This window comes from Etheostoma spectabile, chromosome 8, assembly GCF_008692095.1.
Source record: "Etheostoma spectabile isolate EspeVRDwgs_2016 chromosome 8, UIUC_Espe_1.0, whole genome shotgun sequence".
Classification (NCBI taxonomy): Eukaryota; Metazoa; Chordata; class Actinopteri; order Perciformes; family Percidae; genus Etheostoma; species Etheostoma spectabile.
This window is the reverse complement of record NC_045740.1, coordinates 31,184,650-31,197,758: the sequence shown is the minus strand read 5'-3', so window position 1 is coordinate 31,197,758 and position 13,109 is coordinate 31,184,650. Positions and strand designations below refer to the sequence as shown.

The following is a 13,109-nucleotide window of genomic DNA, read 5'->3' as shown; positions in this document are numbered from 1 at the left end:
GGGGGGGGGGGGGGGGGGGGGGGCATGATGAATAGTGGCAACAACAGTCACAACAAAGATAATGGAACAGTGACTACAAATGGTAGTTGTAGTAGTTCAAGTCATAGCAGGGCATTACAGAAAAAGAAGTCTGACATGTCTGCATATATACAACATATTCCATATTCCAAACATCTGTTCAAAGACCTGGAGAACCTACACTGGGAATGATGCTATCAGACACATTTGAGTCACTCAAATGGCATTACTGCCAAATGTACTACAACATCTAGTCAGAGACATTCATATCGCAATACAGAAAGTGGATTATCAATTATCACTCACTATGGAGGGCAATACTTTAAATACTTTAATTGAAGTATATTTCTAATTATTTTGTTTGTAGAGAAAATACCAATCCAAGTAACAATGATGCAGTTTGCTTTTGGTAGCTTTTTTCTTTCTTTTTTTTTTTTTACACCGGGCCAAAACATATTAGTGACTTAACAACAACTCCTGGAGTTGTGTTTGAGTTCAACCTTTATTCAACCTTCATTTTAAACACATTAATTATAAAAGAAACACAAACATTAAATATACAATATATAACTACTTTATTTATGGCTCATTCCAAAAACAAATCACATCGTCCAAAGGGAAGGAGAGCAGGAGAAATCTTGGACGCTGAAAGAAATCCGAAGCAGCCTCTCGTCTTACAGGTGAACAGAAAGAGGCCGATCACTGGGATAAATAAGTTCTCTCTTCCTGAATGAAAGCCATAATCAAATACGTTCAGATTCTTAGATTTAATCAAAAAGAAGAGCAAAAGGAAATGTGATGTTCAGCTCCTGACTCCAGCCGGGCAGTCAGGACCACTGGGAGTGAGAGAGGTTTTAGATCACCGCCTCTGGTTCAGTCCTGTTAGGTTCTTCAGCTGTAAAACAAACATCAGACACATTTCTATCCATACATTTCATGTCTTTACATATTTTTCAAACAATCCAAACCTTCTGTGTTAACTTGTTAAAACACATAAATGTATGAATCAGTATAACAGATGGAGAGGAGTGTATGACTGCTTATGTAGTGCACAGGCCTTTGAAAAGAAAAGTACCTATAAATGATGAACATGAGGTAAATACTTACCGTGATGGCAGCTCCCATGAACCCCTGCACCACTGATTCACCAGTCGACTGCATCTACAGAATAAAGTGGAACACACAACTTATAACATATGATTGGAAAATTAGGTCAAAAGTCTTCTAAATACAGAAGCATTCTGTCCTGCATTCTGAACTCATTGTACGTGTACTATGTATTAAAGCATCTTCATCTTTCAGTTTTCCTTTGCATCCGGCCCCATATTAAGGCTGTGTAGTGGGAGAATGTTCTGAATCATTCAGTCTAAGGTCAGTTATGTAAAGCCCAGTTCAGACCAAAGATACGAGAAGAAACCGCTTTAGAACGTTGAAAGGAAAGGTTGCAGCGGTCTGAACCGGCCCGTCTAATAAGCTAGCACCGATGTACAGAGGGAGTCATTACTTTAGAGCTGATGCAGCGCATCGTCTAGTCATATCGGGGTAAACTGGCAGCTTTCAGAATGCTGAAGACCGGAGTATTGCAAATAGTTTTGAATGTTTTCAATGTTTGAATTGCCCTGTTGCTGAAATGTGCTCTACAAATAAAGCTGCCTTGCCTTGTTTTGGTCTGAACTGGGCTCAATTAGTCCACTGATGGGTAAAGTTGGGAAACATAGAGAGGTGGGATTCCTACATACAGAAAGTATGGATAGGAGTCTCAAAACGCCTCAATGACCACACTTCACCCCTTCACCCCGCTGTTCCTCTGTAATGCTATTGGTATATAAGCACTCTACCTGTTTGGCCGTGGTGGCCATGTTGACTACATCCTGAATGCGGTTGTCAAGGAAGTTCCAGGTGTCCTGGAAGTCTGGAGAGGAATCCTGCAACATCACCAGCTCGGTGGTGTTATAGATGCCTGTCAGCACTGCCCGCTTGGTGTACCAGCTCATCTACAGAAGAAAGGGGTGGTGCAGAAGGCGTTATTGAAAGAGGCCAGGCTACATAATTTTAAAAACTCAATATCCCTAATATTACACATACAGCAACAAGTGACATGTGCAGAAGAACTGAATCAAATACAAGAAGGTGCAACCACATCAAAAGAGAAGAGAACTAAAGAGATAGACACTGAGGAGAATTAGGTTTCATTTCATTCTAAAGCTGACCAGTAACATAATTAGTCAATTCAACTTTTTTTATTTGGTAACACTTGACGTTTTCTAATTAAGAGTGACATGACACTGTCATGACACATGAACCCTAACAATAACAATAGCCATAACTTGTCATGACAAAACCTGACACTTACTAAAAAAATAGTTATGTCATTACCGTTTAGGACTTGTTTATAATGTTTTATGACATGTTCATGACAGTGTCATGTCACTGTTATGTAGAAAACGTCAAGTCAAGTGTGACCCTTTATTTTATATTATAGTAAACCAAATAAGCCATTTAAAAAAGTTACCTGGGACTCTGGGAAACATTTTATGGATAGAAAGATTAATTGATAAATCCAGTTAATAATCGGTTGATCTATATCTACGATGGTCCTCATCCGGGGGGTTGCTCTCCTTCTGCCGGAAAGTCTCGCTGGATTTCAGTCTTTTTGGCCGTCATCTTCCTCCTTCTCTGTGTTGGCGCCCTAACCTGCGGCTGATTTCTGAGGACTATGGTTACCTGGTCCTCAGGTCTCTGCCGGGTAAATCCAGACAGCTAGCTAGACTATCTGTCCAATCTGAGGACTATGGTTACCTGGTCCTCAGATCTCTGCAGGGTAAATCCAGACAGCTAGCTAGACTATCTGTCCAATCTGAGGACTATGGTTACCTGGTCCTCAGATCTCTGCAGGGTAAATCCAGACAGCTAGCTAGACTATCTGTCCAATCTGAGGACTATGGTTACCTGGTCCTCAGATCTCTGCAGGGTAAATCCAGACAGCTAGCTAGACTATCTGTCCAATCTGAGTTTTCTGTTGAGTGTAGAACGCCAACACAAAGAAAGCGGAAGGTGAGGGACATCCCTCTGAAATGAGGGACATCCGGCGGAGCCTCCGTCGGCACTAGAACATTCCAGTAACTAAAACATTGTTGATGTAGACTACTTGCAGCCTAATATAAAATAGAGTACTGAATTAGAACTATGCTAAGATGAACAGACAAAGAAATATTAATGTATAAAAGAAACATATGCCAGCTAATCAGTGCCAAGTCGTTTCTATGGCCATGGTGTAAGCAGGGATTGAGTCAGGTGTTTGAGGGGGTGGGGGTAACCTGGGACGTGGCAGGCCTGATATTGTGCGGGTGGTGATGAACGGGGGACAGGAAGGTATGAGCAGAAGAAGAAGGAGATCGAGGGTGATAGGATCCACTCACGTCTGTGGATCGGTCTCCGGCGTAGTACCAGATGTCGTCCACCATGGTGGACAGGTGCTTCAGGCTGTCGGGGATGTTGTGAGGAAGAAGCAAGATGCTCATGGCCTGAGGACACAGACAGAGGCTGCGTCTCATAACCCTTATCTGATAGCTCCTCGACTCCTCGGCTGAACCAGAAGTTGTTCTGTCCCTCCTCGGTAAAGGCCGTCTCAAAGCTCCTATTCCTGCCCAGAGGACTGAGGACCGAGCATAGTGGAGGGATCAACGAGGAGCTACAGGCGAGGACACATGAGAGCAGCCTTCCCAGAAGCCGTGCAGCTGGAGGAGTTGCTAACTCCGCCCAAACAGCTGACAAACTCATGTGACACTTTAGAGGAAAGGACGTCTCATCCTGCTATAAACACAATAGCTCGTTGCCTCTCTCATCCCATGATTCCCTCACGTGTCTCCCGTGCCTTCTCGGTGGGAGGGATTGAGACGCAGGACGGGGGGCAAGTGGAGGACTCGAGGAGGTAATTTAAGGGTTGTGAGATGCAGCCAGAGTCAAGGATCAAATGTAGTTTCTCCTTCAGTCCTGACCTCTGCCAGCAATGAGAATTAAAAAACAAATGGAGGGAGACACAGAGATGGACTGCTCCTTGTGCTCATCGTCATGCATACTATACCTGGGGCCAAGATTCAATGTAGGGGATGAGCATCCTTAGTCTGGTCTCTACAGCATCTCTTAGGAAGTCAGCAGTCTTCTTTGGTCTGCAACACAGTTGTCAAAGCCAAACGCTGAAATCAGACATTTTCTATTTGAAGCTTGAACTGTAAAGCCCAGTTCAGACTAAAGATTTGCAGCAAGACAAGTTAAAAACTACTTTTACGTGCTGGTCTGCAACGTTCTGAAACCTGCCAGTTTACACAAATCAAATAGACGACACGATGTATCATCTCCATAGCAACGACTCTCTGTACTACCGTTGAAACAGGCGACGCCCCTTCACTCTAAAACCGTTTTGTTACGTCGGGAATCTTCGGTCTGAACTGGGCTTAAAAGTTCTTATTATAAAGTTAATAAAAATAGGGGTGTGTGCGTGCGTGTGGGTGTGGGTGTGTGTGTGGTGTGTGTGTGTGTGTGTGTGTGTGTGTGTGTGTGTGTGTGTGTGTGTGTGTGTGTGTGTGTGTGTGTGCGTACTCAGCATGCCCAGCTGGACCTGGTTGTTGTTCAGCCAGGATGTCAGTCAGCTGCGAGTTGCATGGGCGAGGAAGGTAGGACCAAGTCTCCAGCTCCGTTATAGAACATACCAGTGGAGGCAGAGCAGGCCCAGGGTCTGAGAGAGGAGAGAGAGGAGAGAGAGGAGAGAAGAGAGAGAGAGGGAGGAGGGAGGAGAGAGAGCGAGAGAGGGAGAGAAGAGAGAGAGAGGAGAGAGAGAGAGAAACAGACGGACACACATTACAAACAACTAATCAAAAAACCCTCAAAAGGAGGAGAAGCAGGTTGAGATTGTGAAGCTGTCGTGGGCCTAGGGGGGTACGACAGAATGTGGACTTTGTCCTCTGACGGTTTTCTGGGTTTGACCTTTCCTTTAACGGCAGCTCACCTCAGCCCCGTTCGCGATGGCTTCCATCGACCAGCCGTGCTGGGGGACGAACTCCAGAGCAGCAGTCAGGATCCGAGCTTGAAGCTGCTCCTCTGTTTCATACTCCTCACTTTGCTCTCCGCCCTGGTCCTGGTAACTTTCCACAGACACACAAGGCATGTTTCAGCATAATACCTAGATATTTCAATATCTAAGGAGTAAATCTCATCACCGACAGTGAGCCAATAAGCATGCAGCATTCTTCCACCAAGATCTAATAATGTGTGTAATTGATGTTACACGTCGTAGAGGCACGCAGGAAAACCACGTGGCTCATGTAGTAGGATCTGAAAAATAGATTTAAAGATATGTAGGCAAGGCAAGGCAGGCTTATTTGTATAGCACATTTTCAGCAACAAGGCAATTCAAAGTGCTTTACACAAAATCAGTTAAACAGATAAAAACACAGTAAAAACAGTTAAAAATCACAAGCATTAAAAACCGGTAAAACACAGAATAGACAGTTAAAAACAAAGAAAACATAAAACACAAGAATAAAATTTACAGTGCAGCATAGAAATTTAAAGAATGATTAGTCATTTAAAGAAAGGCAGCATCAAATAGAAAGGTCTTCAGCCTTGATTTAAAAGAACTGGAGTAGCAGCGGATCTACAGGTTCGGGAGTTTATTCCAGATATGAGGAGCATAGAAACTGAAAGCTGCTTACCCGTTTAGTTCTGACTCTGGGGACAGAAAGCAGACCTGTCCCAGATGACCTGAGAGGTCTGGGTGGTTCATAGTGTAGTAGCAGATCAGCAATATATTTTGGACCTAAACCGTTAAGTGATTTATAAACTAGCAAGAGTACTTTGAAATCAATTCTTTGGACACAGGAAGCCGTGTAAAGACTTCGAACTGGAGTGATGTGATCCAGTCTCTTGGTCTTAGTGAGGACTCGAGCAGCAGCGTTCTGAATCAGCTGCAGCTGTCTGATGATTTTTTGGGAGACCTGTAAAGACCCCGTTACAGTAGTCAAGTCTAATGAAGATAAAGGCAGGACAAGTTTTTCAAATCCTGTTGACACATAAGTCCTTTACACCTTGATATATTCTTAAGGTGATAGTAGGCTGACTTTGTAATTGTCTTATGTGGCTGTTAAAGTTCAGGTGAGTCCATGACTACACCAAGATTTGGCTTTGTCTGTTGTTTTTAACATTGTTGTTTGAAGTGAGCGCAGACTTTTAATCGTCCTCTCTTGCTCCAAAAACAACCACCTCAGTTTTCTTCATTTAATTTCAGAAAGTTCTGGCACATCCAGCCGTTAATTTGTTCGATGCACTTAGTCAGTTTTTGTTTGGACTATAGCCCCTGGCGATAAGGTTATGAAATTTGTGTGTCGTCCATAACTATGGTAACTTATTTTGTTTTTCTCCATAATCTGAGCCAGTGGAAGCATGTAGATGTTAAAAGAAGAGGCCCCAGAATGGAGCCTTGCGGAACTCCGCACGTCATATTTGTACGCTCGATGCATAATTACCATAGACACAAAGTAATCCTATTCTTTAGGTAGGATTCAAACCAGTTTAGTACTGAGCAGAAAGGCCAACGCAGTTTTCCAATCGGTCTAGTAGTATGTCGTGGTCGACCGTGTCAAATGCAGCACTGAGATCAAGTAATACTAAGATTGAAATTTTGCCATTACTGTGTTAAGGTGGATGTCATTAAAGACTTTGACAAGAGCGTTTCAGTGCTGTGGTGTGGTCGGAAACCGACTGAAAGGTATCAAAACTGTTGCTTAGTGACAAGAAATGGTTGGTTGTTGAAAGACTACTTTTTCAATGATTTTACTTAAAACGGAAGGTTGATATGGCTATAGTTGCTCATTAGTGACTTGTCTGGTTGTTCTTTTTAAGAGTGGCTTGATTACTGCAGTTTTCAGGGCCTGTGGAAAGATACCTGAAAGAGAGATGTGTTCACAATCTGTAGAAGATCATAAGTCAAACAATTGGAAACATTTTTGAAAAGTCCGTGGTAGACATCAAGGCAACAGGTCGAGGTTTTCAGATGTGAATAATGTCCTCCAGGTTTGTATGGTTGATCGGTGTGAAATTCTGTCATATTGGAACTATTTGCTTGAACACTGTGACAAACAATATCCTGGACTTGATATGGAGGCACTGACTGTTGTCTAATCTTTTGAATTTTGTCTTTGAAGAAGGAGGCAAAGTCATTGCAGGCCTTGGTAGATAAAAGTTCAGATGCTACTGGTACTGGAGGGTTTGTAACCTATCAACAGTAGCAAACAAAGCACGGGAATTTTATTGTTTCTAGAGATAATATCAGAGAAAAGGACCTTTGCATTCCTCAGTTCCAAATTATAAATGCGAAGTCTCTTTATAGGAGTTATAATGGACCAGGAGATTTGTTTTTCGCCACCTTCGGTCAGCTTTCCTACACTCTCTTTTTTCTGTTCTCACCAGTAGGACATTTCTCCATGGAGATCTTTTTTACCAGATACAACTTTGACCTTAGTGGGAGCAATGGCATCAATAACATTTGTGATTTTACAGTGAAATATCTACAAGCTCACTGACTGATAGCCCAGAGAGGGCTGGGGTGGAGGAGAAAAGCTGTATATGTGTCACTGGTGTTTTCAGTGATATACCGTTTTCTGATTATCTTTGTTTGGACACTTTTGGGCACAGAGATAGTGCCGTTAAAGAAAACACAGGAATGATCTGAGAGAGCAACGTCAGTCACCACAACCTTGGAAATGTTCAGACCTTTGGAGACAATCAAGTCCAGAGTGTGCCCCTTATTGTGGGTGGGCTCCGTCACATGCTGAGTCAGTCCATAGTTCTCAAAAACACAACACAGCTCTTTGGTCCCCCTGTCCTGGGGGCTGTCAACATGAATGTTAAAATCACCCGCAATGATTACACAATCAAAGTTAATGCAGATAATAGACAGCAGTTCAGTGAAGTCATCAATGAAGGTTGCACAATATTTAGGTGGCCTGTAGATATTTAGAAACATCGCTTGAGGGGAAGATCTTAATTGAAGAGCAACATATTCAAAAGAAACAAAATTTCCATAACATATTTGCGTACAGTGGAATGAGTCATTAAACAAAATGGCGACTCCACCTCCTTTCTTATTCACTCTATTCTCACTCATAAAACTGAAGTTAGGGGGAGCTGACTCGATGAGAACAGCAGCGCTGTTATTATGGTCTAACCAGGTTTCAGTTAAAAACATAAAATCTAGATTGTGCTTAGTAATAAAATCATTGATTAAAAATGATTTTCCTGCCAAAGACCTGACGTTTAGTAAGGCTAGTGTTAGTGTGTTTTCATTTTTTGGGACAGGCTGTAGCTGACGAGGAATGGATGCTAAATTTGCTAAGTTTGCAGTTAAGTGCTTATTCACCATTCTTTTCCTATTACCTATCACAACAGAAATTGAGGAAGAATTGAATCCACAGGGCCCGGGCTTGTCTTGAAAAGAGTCATTAGTATCACTAGTCCTGCAGCCAAGGCCCGGCACATATCAGATAGTGCTTGCCAGATTTTGCACACAAGCGTCCTTATCAGTTATGTATATATATATATATATATATATACACTGTAAGGTGTAATTTTGCAATTTCCTTTTGTTTTATAGAATTGTTTAGGAACTGGTATCCAAGTCACGTTATCCTCAGTACAACGCGGCATGGAGTAACTAAAAAAACCTGTTTAAACCTGTGTTTCTTCAACCCTCCTTCAATGAGCTTCAGAATCTTTCTGCAGGGCGAAGGCTTCAAGTCCCACCGTAAAGTAACAAGGAATTCCTTTATCCCATCAGCCATTGCATTACATAAAAATGTTAATAATAAAACACGTGGAAACTGCAGCACGGGGGGCAGGTTTACACACTCTCAGCGACTTGTGCATTAGATCAAGGGTCTTCAACATTTTTTAAGCCAAGGACCCCCGAGTAACATAGGGACGGAGCAGGGACCCCTACCACATTTGTGTATTGTATAAATTGAAGTTGCATCGTAAACCGGGCCTACAACAATGTGTAGGGGGACCTAAAGCCTTTATGCGTAATTGTTTGGTATAGAACGTAAAGCTAATAACTGTGTGCATGGTTTTATAAATCATGTTTAAATGTTAAACATAGAGAGTGAATCCTCGGCCAGTCAGCAGGGTTATACAGATTTGGTCAATTATGTTGGATTCATGTTAAGGTGCATGCTTATTTCACAGATAAGAGTAAAATACCCTTTACTGGGCTTTTTTAGCGTAAAATTAAACCACACACTAAAGCGTCCCTAACTGTGCCACATGGCTGCAACACAACCAGCTGGAACCGGTTCTGGATGGCCTATCCTATAGTAATAGTGTTATTGTCAACAACGTTATTGCATATTTTCCTCACGTCCCTAAGCCCCAAGATTTGAAGATTGACCTGGTGTTTGGCCTGGAAGCCTCGTCGGCTGCTGGGTCAGATGCTGAGTCTTCCTGGGGGGCTGCTGCGGTGTCCTGCTCAGCAGAGTGAGCCTTGTAGTGCTCGTGGTAGGTTGTGGATGAGGGGGAGGGGGGCTTGTCACATTTGGAGTCATCCTGAAGCCTCAGTGGCGCCCGGTGGAAGCCTCGACCCAGGCTGCTGCACTGGGGCCTGGTAGCTGCTGGAGCAGCCACTCCTGTAGGGGGGAGTAGATCCATCAGCCTCAGCCGGTTTGGTTGGGGGAGACGGTAACCAAACTCCAAAACGAAATGTCACATTTGTCTTACAACTCAAGCTCAACAGCTTCTACACAGGGTACATATTTCCACTGTGTATTTGAATGTCACTTTATTAATGACTTCTGGGTCAAAATATGTAAGGAAATTAATGTTACACAATGGCTTAAGTAAGCCATTTTGAATGATGTGTTCAGTTTTTTGTTGTCCTGGTTGGTTTCGTGGACAAGGGGCTCGGGTGGGATCCATTCTTTACTCCGTGGCAGTCTTACTTTATGTTGTATGTGCCCCATGGAAATTCAATAAAGTTAAGTGGTGAATCCCAGAAGAGGAATGTCTTGCAGGGGGAACGCAAAAGTTCAATTTAGGGCTGGGCAATGTATGATTATCCTGATATGAGACTAGATATCCTCTTAGATTTTCCTAATATGACATGACATAAGTGCTGTATTTTGCTGGTTTTCAGGCTGCATTACAGTAAGTGATTCATATGATACTGTCATTTGAGTTGATTTTTGTTTTACAGCTCTTAAAGTGTAACAGATGTTGACAGAAAACATCGATTATCTTAAAGTATTGGGATTTTATAATTTGCTTCCAGTAACTCACAAATGACTCTGATTTACTCTTAATCATATTCATAATGTAATAATATTCTGGTAATGGTATTATTATTATGCACAAGACTGTTATTAAATTATGCACTCATGATTTCTTAATTTATGTGCTGATAATTACAAGATGAGCTTAATTCCAATTTATGACAAACACACTGACAATATGCATAACCATAAAGAACGAAGTAAGGTGTTTAAATGTTGAGATTTAAAACCCGTAGCATCATGTCAACCAACAACTATCCGCCTTATATAAAGTGTCCCAGCCAACATAATGATTATTAATATGATTGCCCATTAATTTCCTTCATGACCGCCGAGCGTTGTGACTTTGCCACGGACAGCTAACTGTAAACACTGGCTCGTTTCCACGTCATGCAACACATGACCAAAAGAATGGACATTAGCTACATGAATACTTGTATTAACTTGAAACAACAACAACGACAACAGCAAGTGTCTTACTGCTGGCCAGCCCCCGAAGTGCCCTTCCAGCTCGCAGACCTCTCAGCAGCGCCGCCATGTTCACTGTGCTGTTTTTAGGCACAGCAGCGTCACTTTAGCGCGACTCAGCTGTTGAAATACAAAGTCGTCAAGCAAGCAAGAAGACCGACAAACCAAGGACGCAAGGATGCTGCCTTCAAATTAAAACCAATGAATGATTTAATTAGTCTAAGAAAGAAGACGAAAAAAAGGTTAATGCAATATTTTGTGTCTGAAATACTTCAAAAACATAATTCATTAAACATATAGCCTGCTAAAGTTTCACCTGATACTTTGAATGGCCACAACGTTGATAGGTTGGAGTTACAAACATAGTCTCCACGCATTAACAAGGATTTTGTTTTGAAAATTCAAACAGGAAACAGCACTTTGTTTAGCTAATCTGACACTGAAACTTCCCCCAAGAGACACAGCATTAGGTAACTGAGCACTTTGATTGAAATTGCCTTTTATTTCAACGATTTAACCACCAAACGCTTTAAATAACAATCCTACAAACAGCTGAGTATATTTGGTTCCTGGGTAGCAGTGTACTGGACTCTCCCATTGTTAAGAACGGGCGAATTAGCTAACTTTAATAGCAAACCGGCGTTTCCTGCGTCCCCCTAGCTAATTGCTAGATGTTTCTAACCTAGCGCTATGCACCCGCGGGTAACTAGCTAGTTAGTCCGTGGTTAACCCGTTTACATTTTAAGACCAAAGCTCAAATAAACGACACAATTACTCGACTATGTCTCAACTTTAAATAGAGGAATTACTATGGCTAATATAAGGGTGGAGATATGGGCTACCTGCGTTGCTAATATGACATGACAACACAATTACTTAAAGGTCATTATTAATATTATTATTAGTAGTAGTAGTGGCATAGTTATTTTTTCATGCTAACGTGACTGACTCCGGGCTCGTTTAGACCATAGACTGTCTATATATTATTATATATAATATATAGACAGTCTATGTTTTAGACTCGTGGCTTCTCACTATTTGATAGCGGTTGTAACGTTAACGTCACTTTGTTATCAGGTCGGCCATTTCTGTCGGTTTGGCTGGATTATCTCCAGTAACTGACACACGTCTTCACTTTTAGACGATCTACAGACACACAGACGAGCCAATTTGTGATCATAACAACTTGAAGAAATCAGCAACATCTCCAACAAGTCATGGCAGACCTTGGCATCAAAGCTGGGGACAAGGTGATGCTGGTTTGGACTCAGCCCTCGGCACCAGGAGCCCTGAAACAGTATGTAGAGGAACTGGGGGCCCTGGTTGGTGAGGACTGCAAAGTGTCAGTGGAGAACATGGAGAGACTACAGCTGTGTGAGTGACTCTACTAGTAGGGCCGAACGAGAGAGTTCAATATTCACGTATAACAAATAAACCATGTGCATTCATGGAGCATTATTACATGAGACAAAATCCAAACTGCTCTTTATTCTTATGCAACGAGGAGAACAAACGTGTTTTTCTTTTAATAAGCATGGGACATGAAACAGTCAAATGCTGAACATTTGTCACAAAAGCTAAAGTTATAATACAAAAGAGATACAATTTAAAAAAAGTCAGTACTTTCCTGTAAACTGAAGTTTCTGACCTGCCTCAGTTCAACAGCAGCACCTTCAACAATCATGTTAAATTTGGAAATACAAAATAAATTAAAAATCCACTGAAAATAGGACATTTCTGTTCATTACCAAGCCATGGGACCTTTAACGTTATTCCAGCATTTATCCTATGAACAGTAAAAACAGTAAATATAATAATAATACAAATGTTAAACCTGACATTCAACTAAATATTGCACATTGGATTAATTGCGGTCTGCCCGATTGGCTAATCGCATTCTTTCAAATCGCATAGACAACGCTTTATCGCCACGACTGTGTAGAAGATGCTGGGACTTCATCCTGTGAGCAGAAATGGGGTTCAGCGCAGAGTATAATGATCATCTCCTGTTCTCAGCCTCCTATTCAGCGTCCAGCTTTGACTGGGTGCTCTCGTGTCCTCTGGCTGACTGCACCCCCGTCCACAGTTCAGAGACTCTAGCAGAGATGGCCAGACTGCTCAAACCTGGTGGGAAGCTGGTTCTGGATGAAGCCGTTACAGGTGAAGTGTACTTCTGTCTTATTTTACATAGATGGGCGCCTGGCGAGCTCACCTGGTAGTGTGCGCCCATATACAGAGCCTCAGTCCTCGACGAGGCGGTCGTGTGTTTGACTCTGACCTGAGACCCTTTGCTACATGTCATCCCCC

The 13,109-nt window shown here is 42.2% G+C and overlaps 2 protein-coding genes across 3 annotated transcripts in view; one reads left to right on the top strand and one right to left on the bottom strand.

The window, feature by feature from the left end:
* Positions 1-573: 573 nt before the first annotated feature.
* Positions 574-10,966, bottom strand: LOC116693446 (ubiquinone biosynthesis protein COQ9, mitochondrial-like). Its single transcript, XM_032522437.1, is given in 11 exon segments — positions 574-913; positions 1,126-1,179; positions 1,857-2,012; positions 3,438-3,542; positions 4,103-4,187; positions 4,618-4,692; positions 4,694-4,741; positions 4,743-4,753; positions 5,024-5,159; positions 9,458-9,692; positions 10,815-10,966. Coding segments are annotated over 11 exon segments (999 nt in total). The 5' UTR covers positions 10,873-10,966; the 3' UTR covers positions 574-877.
* A 245-nt stretch (positions 10,967-11,211) lies between these two features.
* The window catches only part of LOC116693451 (anamorsin-like), a 5,356-nt gene continuing 3,458 nt past the window's right edge, over positions 11,212-13,109 (top strand). The window contains exons 1-3 of one of the 2 annotated variants that reach the window (XM_032522441.1): positions 11,212-11,272; positions 11,944-12,176; positions 12,819-12,962. In XM_032522441.1, the coding sequence (XP_032378332.1) occupies positions 12,020-12,176; positions 12,819-12,962 (301 nt within the window). In that variant the 5' untranslated portion in view covers positions 11,212-11,272; positions 11,944-12,019. Of the gene's footprint in view, positions 11,273-11,926; positions 12,177-12,818; positions 12,963-13,109 lie in introns of those variants that run through there. The other variant, XM_032522443.1, reaches the window with a different exon arrangement.